Here is a 15,433-nt window from a genome sequence, read left to right as displayed (position 1 = left end):
GATTAAGGCACTGAGATACACGGATACATCAGAGAAAGATCAGTGTAACCAATACCTGCATCTCAAAAGGTGAGAAAAGGACAGGAAGGATACTTGGACTGGTGTAGTACATAACACTATCAGCTAATTTCCATTGGCAGTTTCCAGGAGCAAATGAGACACAAATATTGAGGTGGGGGGGAGGCAATAAGCAGAGAAACAACAGTCCAGATGCTTGGAAAGTAAACGACAGACAAAGATGTTGATAAATGTTACCAGAGAAGAAAAATTCAGTGAATGCAGTATGAATGTATTTACCAATTCATCATAACACTGTTGCTGGTGTTTAAATGAAAAAAAAAAAAAAAAAAAGCACAGTGCTTTCACGAATTTCAGTGTGACTATAAATATGCCAAAATCAACAATGTGTTCTGTTCATCTGAAATTTCATTCCATCAGATAATTTTTGATGAGCTGTTATTGTGATCAGGGACATTACATCTTAGCCATGATTTTTTCAAGGACTGAAAAAGTTTGTTTTTTTATGAGCATGAGACAGAAAAAGTATTTTAACATTTGTCTTTGATTGCCAAGTCTTGCATGCTTTGCCAGTAAGGTGCAAACAAGTCCTACACAGCTAAAACTGGAAAACTAGCAAAGTGTTACCAAAAAAATAGAAATTGATTTGATGCTTTACTTCACAGAGCTATAAATGTTATTTTTAGTGTGTGTGCAAATTACTATAAAGGTGTGTAAATAACAATAAATCTACATACAGAATGATAGTAAAGACATTAATAACCAGATAAAACTATTTTTTTGGTAAATAAAGAACTCCCCCCCTTATTAGAAGAAATTAGCCATAAATAACCGATTTTGATTTTTCAATGTCAGTTCACATTTTGAGCTACACTGTGGTGCAAAGCAGAGACATTAGTCCTTCATAAAAAAAAAAGTTTGTGTAGGCTTTTTCTTTTCAACAGCAACAGCCCTATTCCAACAGTCCTATTCATTTAAAAGTTCATCCAGCTTAATCTCAGTTTTAATGAAATTTTCTGTTTAGTTTTTAATTTATCCTGCAAATTATTTTTTTCTGTGAAATGGCAGTACTGGAGAAAACTGTGTTTTCAATTTGGAGTGTTCTCTTGTTTTACCTTTTGCTATTCATTCCTGATTTTTCTGAGAAGATCTGTATAAAAGTTATGATAATTTTGTATGGAAGTCTAATTCATAACCTACTTCCATTAATGCTGTGTTGACTGAGAAAAGTAGATTTCTGATGGCTTTTGTAAAGCCATGGGCTTTGCTGATGCAGCTTCTGTGGAGCTTGTAATGGGTTTCATGTCAATTTAGAAAAAACATTATCGATAGCTGAATTTTCATTTTCATGGGTCTGAAAATGTACAGTTCAGGCTAGTCACAAAATATATGGAGTATGTGAGCTAAATATCTAGCTACAATGATTTCTGTGAATGAAATTGGATAGAAAATATCTATATGGTGGCCAGTGTGGATAGATTGTAGAGTGTTTCTAACCTTAGAAGTTGGACACTGAAAAATGGGTGGATGCCAGTACTCCCAAGGATGCTATAATTATTTCATTTTAACAGCTGCCTTCAAGTTGTGAATACAAATTTTTCTATCTATACATTATTTCCAAATTCTTCCTATCCATCTTAAGAAATGCTGTTAATGGGTGTACCTCTTTTAACTGCACTCATACTTAACATGCACATACTGATTATTGAGTGGCACTTGGAAGATAAGGATTAAGCATGTTTAGAATAATCCTTAAACACTCTCAGGCTCATGTGAGAAACACAAAATGAGTTCTCAGCATTAAAAACCCCATTCATATCAAGTGTTCAAACAAAAAGATTAGGTAGATTACTTCTCAATGAAAGGAAAAAGCCTGTAATTAAATTATGTTCTCTCTATTTGTCCCCACCTGCCTGGACTAAGAAACTTCACAGTTGTACTTTTTTACATTTCCTGAGCTATATAAGGCCGTGTTTTTTACTTTATTTGAGCTCTGAGTCTTCACCTGAATCTCTGCTTGTTCATTAGATATTTTCAGATGAGCCAAAACACATTTTCTCAGTACTTTGCTTAACAAAGCAATGCATGAAGTAAACAATGTTATCTTTCTCATCAGGATAGTCTTAAAAGAAATTGTAGTAGTCCAACATGCAGGGTTCACTTAATTACTGTAATTAAATGGGTAAAGACAGGATTATTTTATCTTGTAATATCCAGTACAGTCGAAGCTGAACATTTATGGGCTATTTTTAATCCAAAACACATATATTTGTGATAAAGAACTTTGATGGAATTTACTTCATTTAACTTGCACAGCTGTTTTGCCCCTAATTTTGAGGTGGCCTGTATAATCAGTAAGAAAAAAAAAATATACTTGAAAGGCCTTTAGAGAATGGTATTCAGCTCTTGCTGGGGTGTTTGAAATCAGCTGACCAGAATCTTTTGGTGGCACTGCAGTCCATCCCAGTCATAAGAAATTTAAGTACTTGCTTTAGAAGGTCATTGTCACTAAGCATCTTCGATAAAAGTGCACTTGAAATAAATGGAAAAGGAAGATTGTGTTCTGGCTATAGAGAATGTGAGCAAATCAAAGAACTGAAGATTTGAGAGATATTCCTGTAATAAACTGAGGTTCACATTCTGCTTCAACTGTTTTATAGTTCTGATTTCTAAAATGTCCCAAGCAAGCCCTGATAGGTTTGGTTTTATATTCCCTTGCTAGGAGCTTTGACTTTCTCTGGTTTATAAAAATACTTTTCATCTGCTTTATTGAAATAATGCTGTCTTCCTCTTTTACGTAGGGCTGAGTTAGGAGCCAACTACTGTACAGAAAATTGTGAGTGATTGACATCACCTATATCTGCCTGAGATGCTACTTCAGTATGCAGTCACTCAGACTTTGCACATCTTAGCAAAAATTCTGGGAAGCACCTCAAAATTTTCACATCCAGCACAAAATTCATGTTGAAATGGTCATGAGAAAATCTTGCACACAGCTGGAGGTTCTTCAGTGGCCAGTTATAAACTAAAAAGAAATTATTTTTTCTGTTCCCACTTGAGCTCATGCAGTCAGCCAAGCACAATATTTTAGCTGCTAAAATATTAATTTTGAGCTGTTTGTTTTCCATTAGAGAACTCAATGTACGTATTTAGCAGTACAGTGATGAGTCTGATCTCTCAGCAGTAGTACATAGTTCTTGAATTCTCAGCATCATTCAGATGTTGTTGTGGGGACGTGTGAAAGAAGGGAGGATGGGATGAGATGACATTGAGATGAGATGAGATGAGATATCAGAGTACCATCTCTTTGAATCTCACCCTAAGTCCAATGGAGCACAGCAGGTGCTCAGGTGAAGCCTCCCACCTCTATGCAGAGCTGGCCATGGTGTGTAAGATCTAGGGCCGGACAAAACAGCAGCACAGGATTCCAGCAGATTCTCAAAGGCCACATCTTTGCCATACATTTCTGAAAACATCCTTTTACTGAGAATTGCCATCTGCAGTTTTGCAGCCAGTAAAAATGTGAGACTTGAAATATATTATCAAAAGTTTTCTGAATTATGAATACAGTCTATTCTGCAGAATGATGAATACACATTATGAATAAAGTCTATTTGTTGCCTGTAAAGACAACACATTTGTGAAGCAACACCAGTTCATTATCAAATAGCTATCTTAGCAATGAAAAATAAGTATAGGGAGCTAGAAACAGAAATTCTGTCTCTTACTTACATATTTGTTTATACAGAGAAGATTTTTAAATACATAGAGAATAGAACAAGTACATATTCAAGAATCATTCAAATCCAAAGACAACTTGAGGTAGGAAAACTGTTTTTTGGACTTACATTCTTTCCTGCAAGGGGTTGGTGTTGCAGAAAACTGAGGGCAAAATCTTCACATTGTTACATTCATAAAAGAACAGGAAGCTGAGGTGAAGTATCCATTCAACGAAGAGCATGAAGAAGACTGCCCATGACTAAGCTAACTTTGCCCTCAGTACTCTGATCTGTGACAGAATTCTAGCCTTAGGATAGATACAATTTATATTCAACAAGCTAGACATGAGATCAGCCCATTTACTGTTAGTGATGTCAGGCATAGGTATGAAATATGGCTAAATCAGAAGAATCTGAACATTTAGCTGGTGTTTTAGTTACCAGTAAATTAATTTGTGAAAGAAATTGCTGGCCAGAGCAATGCAAACAATTGTTGCACATGAGGCTTCTGAAAATTGCCTTCCAAATGAAACTGTTAGCAAGCAGTAAAAATAAGTATATAGATAAAAATGCATAGAAAAATATTAATGCAGGCTGAGAGTCTCATAAGATGAGACTGCTTTTTCAGTTTTAGTTTTGGTGGATTTTTTTCAGAAAAGATGAAGCCATTTTTAAAACAATAGAAAGGTGGAATTATAGGGACAATATATGGTAAAAATAACCATTTTCCAAAACCAAATCACTCATGATACTACTTGTAAATAAGTCAAAATGGAAATTGTTTGGCAAGCGTAAGGATAGAGGTATGATGATGCAACAGGATTGCCTTAGTTTCTTAAGCTAATTTCAAACTAGTCTAACTATCCTTTAGGATCTGATACTTGGAACAGGGAGTTTTTGCTGCTAGGGCATTTTTGCTGCTAGGGCATTGTGTGACAAAATCTTAGCACCCCCATTTGAGATGCATCTGTTATTTTTTAGAAGATAGTGAGTACATGGAAAAGCCACATCTTAAAATGACATCAGGAGAAAACCTCTCTCTTTTCAATCCAATTATGTTCATTTTTCTCAGTCTTCTCTTCTCTTCTCTTCTCTTCTCTTCTCTTCTCTTCTCTTCTCTTCTCTTCTCTTCTCTTCTCTCTTTTTTCTCTGAGCCAAAATTTTAATTTGTCTATGAGTAGCAAGAAAATTATTACTTCCAACAAAAGCTGGTTCACAGAAAAGCCTTGTTTTGGGAACTATTTCTGTGACAGCAGCACCTCTCTTCTCCTTCTTTCTATTTTGAAGGCCCCAAAAAAAATTGATGCTACAAGTTCCTCCCCAAAGCTAAGCTACCATGTAATTTATCAGTAAATCACACTTCTATCAATAGAGAATTAGTCCCAGGTAGGGGATAATTAAGCATTACTGTTAATGATAGTGACTGGATCCTCTAGTTCTTCATCAGAATTGTATCACAGTTATATTAAAGCAAATTTTCAGGTAGAAAAACTATCTTCAATGGGACATACATCCTTTAACTTCAGGGCAGTATTAGAGCCATTAATCTGCAGTCATGATGATGTTGGTTGATTTTTTCCCATGAGCTAATGTACTGTTAATAAGGTGTCAATTACTGATGCAAGCAAACAGGGCAAAGAATAACATTTCTAATTGCTGTAGTTATCACCTAAGTGCAATTATCTACTACTGCTGAAATAAATTACTTCAGGATTAAAAGCTGTCTTTGAGACATACACATTTTTCTTTAATTATTTTTATTACCATAGCTGCTTTTCAAGTACCCTCATCTTTCCTTTCCTTTCCTTTCCTTTCCTTTCCTTTCCTTTCCTTTCCTTTCCTTTCCTTTCCTTTCCTTTCCTTTCCTTTCCTTTCCTTTTCCTTTCCTTTCCTTTCCTTTCCTTTCCTTTCCTTTCCTTTCCTTTCTTTCCTTTCCTTTCCTTTCCTTCCTTTCCTTTCCTTTCCTTTCCTTTCCTTTCCTTTCCTTCCTTTCCTTTCCTTTCCTTTCCTTTCTTTCCTTTCCTTTCCTTTCCTTTCCCTTCCCCTTCCCCTTCCCCTTCCCCTTCCCCTTCCCCTTCCTTCCCTCCCCTTCCCCTTCCCCTTCCCCTTCCCCTTCCCTTCCCTTCCCCTTCCCCTTCCCCTTCCCCTTCCCCTTCCCCTTCATTAGGGGACAGAGATAAGTCAATATGCATTAAAACTATGAGTATTGTTTTCCATAGATGTAAAGTAAATTATTCAATCTCCATTCACTTTCCCTACTTTTGCTTCCCTCTACCCTGAAGGGTTCTTGCTGGTGAAACATAATGAGTTGCCTATATACCCTATTTTTTTTAAATTTTAAAATAATTGAACTACAACTTTGCTTTTTCTGCATCTAGTTTTGCTTAGTAAGTTCATACTATCATAAAATCTAAGGTAATAATACCAATTTAATAGGGGAACTTTGAAGAGTCTCCTACTTTAAAGCCTTCTGAGAACAAACACCATACAGATAGAGGAACAGATCACCGAGAAACCTCTTCCTCCAAACACTGACAAGTTTGTATTAAAATTCAGTTTGCTTGCCAACAAAGCAATTCTAAAGACTGCTAACAAGAAAAAAAAAAAAAAAAGCCCAGGCAGATTTTGTGGAAGCATATGATTTGTCATTCACAACATGGTACCAGAGAAAGGTGCATTTGTGGAGTTCATTATCCTCCTCTGACCCAGGTTGTGCTGACAGAGGTCTCCCAATTAGCCTGAAGCAGAGTTAACAAGGTAGCATTCAAGGAGGCAAAGTGTTTCTGGCTGTATGGTGTAAAGGGCTGCTTATTCCTTGCCTCTAATTGGAATAGAGCATCCTCCCTCTCCTGACCACTTCACCAGCATCTACAACCCTCCCTCCATGCCCATGATGTAAACTGCAGCCACTCACTGATGGCAGCAGCTCAGCTTTGAGATCACATTTCCCACTGACTTTGAGTCTGTATCTAACACCCATGGAAAAGCAAAACTTTCCCAGAATCCAGCTACATCTTTCAAAACCATACTCTTGTCACAAACATCAGCTCCTGACAGATACTTAACAGAACAATCCTTTCTTTCATGTTTCCCCACATTTTCAGCTTTGCTGCTGCTTTCACTGAGCATTTTCCGAGCACACAAATTTTTGCAAGGCTAAGAAGGAGCCTAATTCTTTTATTCCTTCTGCTATAAGCTGGGTCTACCTGTGTTACATGTGAATGAGTAGTGTGGGGAACCAGCAGTGAAATAAATGTATTTCACAGAGTGGGTAAAGTGTGTCTGAAGAGATGAAAGACCTTATTAATTTTTTTATGCTGCTCTATCTTTTCATTGCTTGGATACTTTTCTGTGGAAATTTTTTTCCCTTTTCAAGTGGTCTGTGTCCTTTTTGACATGACGTCTTTTCAGCTGTCTTTCCAGCTCTACTCACTTCCCAAAATAGCCACGTTGTCACACAAAAGAAAGTGAAACAAAGATATCAGGCACTGATCTAAGATGTCCAGATCAATTACAGCATTGGGGAAATCAAGGTTAGAGGCAGTATGCACAAACAGGCATCGATGGTCATATTGCAAAAGGTGGAGATTTTTCCATCAGTGTTGATTCCTGTAGCAGATGTGCTTCAGGGCCACTTGATAAGAATTCTCAAGGCCAGCTTATGGCTGCATATGCCTCTTATCCAGCCTGGTGCTGTTTTTGGCCTTGACCATCCTTTCAGCACTTTGGTGGAGCCTCCTGCACAAATCAGTCTCCTGGAAAATGAAACAGTATGAACATGAAGTTTAAATATTTTTAACCTTCCACTTCTAAATTATGTGGTGGTGATGTGAGGAGATCTGGTAACATGTGTCCAAGTATTTCAATAATAAAGGGCAAATACATGAAAATGCAGAGAATCTCAGAGGTTTTCCTGACAATTTACCTTTCTGTTATAATAGTTTCACCTTCAAAATGGCAAAAACTGGAAAAGCAAAGTCATTATGTGTGTTTGGTGAAAGTAAACACAAGGCATTACACATACACTTTCTCTTGAGTTCTTAAAGAATCAAATTTGGTTCTGACCTGATTTTGCAAGAACATGTAGCACCATGTTACAAAAAGCCAGATGATCAGGGTGGCCTCTAAAAGTTGCTGATATGGCATATAAAAGTTGTAGCACTGCCTACAAAACAACCTTTGGGTCAGAAAGTAGGAGAATTTAATCAAGTAAAATGATGGGAGGGAAAACAGAGTTGTTGACACAGGCTTTGGCTGAGAAGATCCTGAGTTTCAGGTTGCCAGAGCTCAGATGGCTGTAACACAGAACACACTTGGTTGTCTTTCTCCAATGCCATCACCTTTGCCACCTTACTGGCACCTGCTGGAAAACCTCCAGGACCTCCTGGAGGCTTGCCCTACTGCAGTGAGAATATTTTTACATAACCTAAAGCAACTTGGAAGGGTAAATACACTTGAGAGAAGTTTGTTCAGAGTGAATGACTTGAAGCCACTAAGCTTAAAATTTAAGATAATTTACTGTCGTTTGTCATGCTGGGAAAATGAAAGGAAGCTGAACAATAGACATTGCATGTTCTTGTGGAGTACTGAAGCCTCCAGCTCTGATATTTGCTAAAATGAAATATTTAAAGGGCTAGAAACAATTAGTCTGTGTACAAGAAATAATGAATATCACCAAAAGAAGAACTGTCATGAGCAGTCTATTCTGTAAGTTAAATGAATTCTAGGAGTGATATACTGTCCATAGAGATGTGCCACTCCTCCATAAAATTATTATTCTTTTAAATAATTGAAAAGTGAAGTCAGTCACCTGGCACCAGGGCAGAACATAATAGCAGTTATTTAAGAGGTTGAAACAACTCCCGTTGAATCTCTAGTACTTCTCTCTTTTCATGTAAGCTACCAAATCATGGTAAGAGCAGATCTCAGCAACTGTGGATTAAGGAACTATTGAAGTGTCACAATGGTCTCCTGAGGTCAGTTGCTTATGATTTAATGATGATGAATAATACTGAAAAGAGACTTTGAAACTGAATTTGACCTTTCTTAGTCAAAAATACAGGAAAAATCTTGAAGGATGAGAGTCCATGAACTTTTTCCTGACTGCATGTTGTTCTCATCAGGATAAACAGCTATGCCTTGGTTAATATGATAGCAAGCTTTCAGGCATACTGACAGAGTAATGGATTTTCTTTTTTTTTTGTGGGGTGGTCATGGGATGAAAAGAAAGGAAAAAATCAAGAAGAAATTGAATTCAAGACTGACTGGCACAACTTTTTCAGCAAAGTTTGGGGAAAAGATGTAAAAACGTCATTTTGGATCACTTAAAAATAATGTATTAAAAGTATATTTCTTTTTACTTGCAAGATATTTGAAACATTTTCACTTACAATGATTATAGTGAAATTTATCTGAGAAAAGGGACTGCATCTTATGTCCCCTATTCAGTTTCACACCACCACCCCCCATCCTGGTGCAACTTGAGGCCATTTCCTCATCTTATTGTTTGTTACTTGGAAGAGGAAGAAATGTGATCAGAGGGTTCAAATTTCAGATAATTCAGGGCTAGGGCTTGGACGCTCTGCAAAGCTTGACTTCTCTCACTGTATCACTGCATCCTCTGACATAATCTGCCAGCCAAAAAAATTAGCCTTATGTCAATCTCACAGACTTGCACAGCAGAATTGGCAGCAGAATCTCCTTGGCAGCAAGAGCTCTCACAGAGAACAGTGTTTGTTACTCAGTTGGGTCCTTCACAGGTTATTTCTTTGTTTACATTGATGGGAAATATACAAATCTGACATTTTAAATTAACACATAGTGATTTTTTGGTCATTTTTTAAGATAAGAACTAAGGGACTTGTGGGTACTTTTCTTGCTGTGTTAGTGTGGGGATAAATGAGGCTGTGCACGCCTTACAGCAGTACCCTGGCTGGCAGGGTGGAACCTAAAACAAGATTAAAAGACACTCACAGGAGGAAGACATCAAGGAAATAGCACCATGACCAGAGAGGTTGTTTTGCAATGCAAATATAAAAATGTATCAGTTTTCAATGGGGAAAAATAAATTACTGATGTGACAATTATATTAACCATCTATCGTTGTTGTTAGGCTATTAATTTGCCTTGTAATCTCCAGCTGTTATATTAATGAGATGAATAAAAATTGATTGTATAATGCATTAGAGAACAATCTAATTGTAACTAGCATGGGTGGGCTGTTGTTTTTAGATGGTTTATTGTTATGGTATGGTCTGGTTGAAGATTTGTTGGACATTAATTGGAAAATGCCATTCTCTAACAAAGAGGAAATTAAAAATGGCATAAGAATTAATCTGACTACGGAGTGCTGAACTGATAAAGACTTTCAGAAGCTATTTCAGCAGTAGCGATCAGGTGATGCCTCATTAATTACCCCAGACTTCAGAAGAGATATGGTAGCATAATCAATTTAAATTCCCATGCTAATTAAAATTTTGCTTTCTTTTGCACTGTTATGTTTCTTTCAGAAGTACAGTAGCACACTCCCTACTAGAACTATTGCAGCTTTTAAAACAATGTGTCCTTTTCAATGGTTGATATTTTCCAGTGAGAGAATTCCCATTTTTTGCATTCTGTTGGTTTGCTCAGCTTCTTCAGAGTTTATGCAAAGCAGCATACTTTTGTGCCTGAACCTCCAATTACTACAGTCAACTGCACCTCTGAAGAGATCTGTTTGTGATAGAACCAATCGTATTTTTTCTATTGTTATAAAACAATGATTGTGAAAAATCACAGGTTTGCCAGTATTATAACTCTATTTTTGTGTACATTATGTCTCTATTTTTGTGTGCCATACAACTCTGGAGAATGATGCCACTTAACTCACCTACAAAGCATCAGATCAGAAATTCAGGTGTTCCCAAACAGCACTGAAACAGTGAACGGATAATATTTTGCAGAACATTTTTTATGAAATGCAAAATATTCATATGCGTATGTATATATATATTAATTTCTAGATGGCTATCCTAAAGAGGAGATGATTTACAGATGGAGGAAAAATTCAGTGGAGGCTGCTGACCAGAAATCTTGGAGACTCTATCAGTTTGACTTTATGGGTCTCAGAAATACTTCAGAAATTGTGAAAACTTCTGCAGGTAAGAATGATACAAATGGTGGTGCTTTTTCTGGAATTCAAATTATTTAAAAATATTTATCCCTGTTTTGCTTTTATTCAAGTGCAAATTGATTTTATTATGTTATATTGATTTTAAAATGTTCATTTAGAAGCTGTAAAGTTCAGGCCTCAAAAATATTGACTTTATCTTGATTTTTGATAATCTCTACTCTTCTAGTGACTTCACAAACTGAGGAATAAATGTTTGCTTGATACGGCCATTTGTTTTAGACTTGAAGTTACTGTATGATTCTCATTCCTCATTTATTAGGCCACTCCTGTGTTGAATCTGCCTTCACCATAAATTAAAGAGAAAGATTTTGAGCACGATGGTAGGTTAGTGAAATTAGACACTTTCTGTTCTTCATCATTCAGAAAACAGTTTAATATTTTTCTTAATATTTTAAAGACATTCTCTTTCTCAGTTGATAAATGCCTTTGCTAGTGACCTTACCAATTGATTGCAATTAAAATCTAATGATGCCTATTCTATTTCTTCAGAAATTTTGCTGTTTCTTATAATAGCACAGTAATATAGAGGAAAAAAAAAAGATTTTTAAATGGAATACATTATTTGAACTGGATAAATTGTGGTCACACCATGTCTAAACTTTATACATGACTGCAGTAAGCTCCATGGTTGCCATGATTTGGTAAGTCTTCCCACAGCTGCTGAGGGAAACTGCTAGAAGCAACCTTCTGCTTAACAGGTGGTGAATTTTTGAAAAAAATAGATTTTTTTTTGCCAAAAGGTAATCAAAGCTAAGCTATTATTTTCAAAATATTAATGATTAAAAATTTCAAATCTGTGGAACTACTGCTGTTTAGTCCTGGCCCACTCACTACCATCAGCAATGAATTCTTAGAACTGTATAGGAATTTTTGTAATGAAAAGTCACTAAATTTTTAGTGAATATATTGAGCTGCTGGTTTAGCAGAAAAAAATGGTGCAAAGAGCACACATGTGAAAGTTCTCTTTTGCTATGGATACAAAGTCTTTTAATTTGCAAGTTACTCAGGAATGCAAATTTCCCATAAATTGACTCAGGTACAAAATACTAAATCATTAAAATACTTATGTATGTGGTTTAACCCCAGCTGGCAGCTTAACCATGCAGCTGCTCACTCACTTTCCGTGGTGGGATGGGGGAAAGAATTGGAAGAATAAAAGCCAGAAAACTCATGGGTTAAGAGAAAGGTAGTTTAATAGGGAAAGAAAACGCTGTGCACCCCGGCAAAGCAAAACAAGAAATTAATTCACTGCTTCCCATGGGCAGGCAGGTGTTCAGCCTTCTCCAAGAAACGGGGGTGTTGGAACTAGATGATCTTCAAGGTCCCTTCCAATCCAAGCCATTCTGTGTTTCCATGGAAAGGAATTACACAGTTAATATAACACCAGTGTCTTGAGAAACAAATCTATTTAACTCTGCCCAGAAAAACATATTTATAGAGGTCTTACCTAAATAAGTGGGTAGATAATGTGGAGCATAGAGTAACCTATTTCCTATGTTCATTTTAGCATGTGCCTGGTTCTTATTAAGATGAGTGAGTTGGCACAATATTTTTGTATAATTGCTCTTGCTGTTTCTGCTTACCCATGTTTGTGAGTGCAAAATCCAGCAGCAGTGAACTCAAGTTACTGGAAGCATGAGATATTTCTATTCTCCTAGAGGCACCACAGTGACAGAAGGCTGTTGACAAACTAAAGCTTATTCAAATACTGACAGCCCCCCCCCCCCCAAAAGAAAAAAAACAGCCGAAAAACAGAACAACAAAAAAACCCTGTCAGGAGATTGTGGAAGCTTACTTGGAAGAAACAATGTAAAATGTATGTGTCAGATTGTCATCTGAAGTTATTAGGTTAGAAAAATGAGTTGTGCATTTCACCAGATATCTAAGATAGGTGTCAACAAACATATTAGAGATGTGAAGAATAAACCCCTGAGTTTGCACATGGACCTGAATTTTCAGAAAACAGACTATATTTTGTTACTCTATAGTTTAAGGTAATTTCAAAGGCCAGATTTACTGAATGTCAACAATATTTACTGTCAATAGCAAACCAGGGCCAGGACTTAAGAAAAAGCAAGTACATTGCAAAACTTCGTGTATGTCCCATATTGTAGTGTAAGGAGCCCCAAAATAGAGGAGAGGGACAGGACAAAGTGCAATATGTCTCTGAAAAAATTCTGTATTTCTGTTGTGTCTAAATATATGTGAACAAATGGGATAAAGGGGCATCTGTACTCTGGGATGTTCCTGTTTACTGAAGTAAAGCCCTAGCCAAGAAGTTTGAGAATTAGGAAACCCACAAAGCTGCTGTTTCCTACTGTTTGGACAATCTGTGATAAAGGGAGGTGGCAGCTGCTTCTTACAGGTGTTACATCTCCTTTACAGCCCTGCCGCAGGCGGCTGCAGGTGGTCAGAAATAAATGCCAAGTTCTGACATGGAAGATCTGTGACATTTTTGCACTCAAGCTACCTGGAGAGGCAGACTGCTGTGAGGCTGCCCCTAGGACACTGTGGGTGTAGGACTCACTCAGAATTTATGCTGTTTCTCAGTTTCTGCCCTGTGCTGTGGTCAGCCTGGGGCCCCTCTGAGCCCTGTGGCAGCCCGTGATGGCCCCAGCAGCCACCACCCCTCTGCAGGCTCAGGACAGAAAGGAAAAACAGCATTGGTCAGAGTGCTGAACAGGGATCATTCCTGTTAATAAGGTGGAGTTAGGAGAAGGGAAGCAGGCTGGATACCACCAGCAGCTTTCTGAAAAAAAGGTACCAAATATCATCTCTTCCTCCCAAGGGAAGTTATGGAAACTACTGTTCCAGAGGGAATTTAAAAGCAGACTAGGCATAACATGAGAAGATCTTCTGCAGAGACCAGTCCTGCACCAACAAGAGATGGATTCAAAACCCTGATTTCTTTTTGTTTACACCTTCCTGCTTGTTTTTGACACTATTGCTTCTCACTAAATTACATCTTTATAATGTGAGAGCTGCTGCAGTGCCACCTTCCTATGTCCAGCTTGGGGATCTCTTTTTAGCTCCTCTTCAGCCATGGTCTGGGTGTAATGAAGAGAGGTCACACTGACCACACAGCAACTTGCTGCTGTTCCTCATTTGCATTAAGTCCTTTCTTGGCAGTCATTTTCATGACAGAATTGTTAGATGTAAGACTTGGAAGTGTTCTGCTTTTTGATTTTTTTCAGTCTTTCCAAACCTTTTTCAGACATTTAAATAACCTTTATGTTAATCTATGACAATTTCAGAGGTACATGGTTAAGAAGCCAGCTGTCACACAGTGCACTTCAGAAATCAAAGTAATATGAAAAATATCATATTTTGCACTGAACCAGCAGTGGCTTAAATTATTGACAGTGTTTTACTTTGCTCTTTTTTTACAATAATCTGGCAGCCAAAAAAAGTCTTCATCGCCACCTGGAAGAAGTGTACATCTTTCTCCTGAGGGTATTTTTTTTTTTAATTTCATGCTAAGATGTAAATCCAAAAAATAAATTAAATACCTACTTCAAATAATGATTGCATGCACTAATCAGTAGAAGTCACTGTGCTGGTGGTATGGTCATGAACCTTTATCTGGAACCCTAAGAAAGCTCTCACTGCCAGGTGATATCAAATTAATTCACAAATACTAAAAAATTCCCCTGTTGCCTTCTGGCAAGGTACTCAGACTCAGATTCTGTAACGAGAGCACTTCTCTTGCTACAATGTCAAATAAGGCTGACAAAGATAATTAAAGTCCAGGGAGCACTAAAGCCACCTGTGAAAAGAAAGGACAAACTGCATGTATAGAAAAAATGTGCAGATTTTAAAACTGCAAGTCAGCCAATGGAAAGGTGACCAGGACAGCAGGACAGAGAACAATGTCCTCTTTAAAAGCACTCTGTGTGTGATTGTAGTAAACTTCAGGTTTCTGAGTTCTAGACATTTCAAATACACTTGTGGGCAGTGATGGACTGGGACATAGGAGGGGGATTAAAGCAAAGACCAAGAAAAACCCACAAAAATTATGGAGGATTCCACAATTAAGGCTCATGGAGTGAGCTGTAGTGTTGCTTGCACTTTTCTGCACTTTTCTGTCTTCCTCAGAAAGTCTGTTCTTTTAAAACCACTTAATTTTTCACACTGTTAGATAAACACAAAAACCCTCTAGCTCTTGAATCTTATTTTCATTTACTTAAAAATTTCTTTGTACCATACAAATATTGTTTGTGTTCTTTCTCAAATGCTTTTAGGCTGAGAGATTTTTTGCAGTTCAGACTTTGCCTCTGTTGAAGTTCAAGGTCTTTGCCTCTGTTGACGTTCAAGATAATTCCTCAGGAAGAGAAAATACCAATAAAAGCACTCTATTTAAAAAAATATAGCTGATTATTTCAAATTATATATATAAAACCAGACAGAAAGCTCCATTTCATAGATTCTGAATTATCCCAAGCATTAATACTCAAACCCAATAAACAGCCATAACAACTGCCATAAGAAGGAGAACCTTTGTTCACATACCATGGATGAGTTATGA

At 37.1% G+C, this 15,433-nt stretch overlaps 1 protein-coding gene across 3 annotated transcripts in view; it reads left to right on the top strand.

Moving 5' to 3' along the window:
- GABRG3 (gamma-aminobutyric acid type A receptor subunit gamma3) overlaps window positions 1-15,433 on the top strand; it is a 290,448-nt gene that overhangs the window by 230,966 nt on the left and 44,049 nt on the right. For all 3 annotated transcript variants that reach the window (XM_058824566.1, XM_058824561.1, XM_058824560.1), the window contains exon 6: window positions 10,739-10,876. In XM_058824566.1, the coding sequence (XP_058680549.1) occupies window positions 10,739-10,876 (138 nt within the window). The remainder of the gene's footprint in view (window positions 1-10,738; window positions 10,877-15,433) is intronic.

This window comes from Ammospiza caudacuta, chromosome 2 (genome assembly GCF_027887145.1).
Source record: "Ammospiza caudacuta isolate bAmmCau1 chromosome 2, bAmmCau1.pri, whole genome shotgun sequence".
NCBI classification, from domain to species: Eukaryota; Metazoa; Chordata; class Aves; order Passeriformes; family Passerellidae; genus Ammospiza; species Ammospiza caudacuta.
Note: the sequence above shows the minus strand (reverse complement) of the source record. Positions and strands in the feature narration are given on the sequence as shown.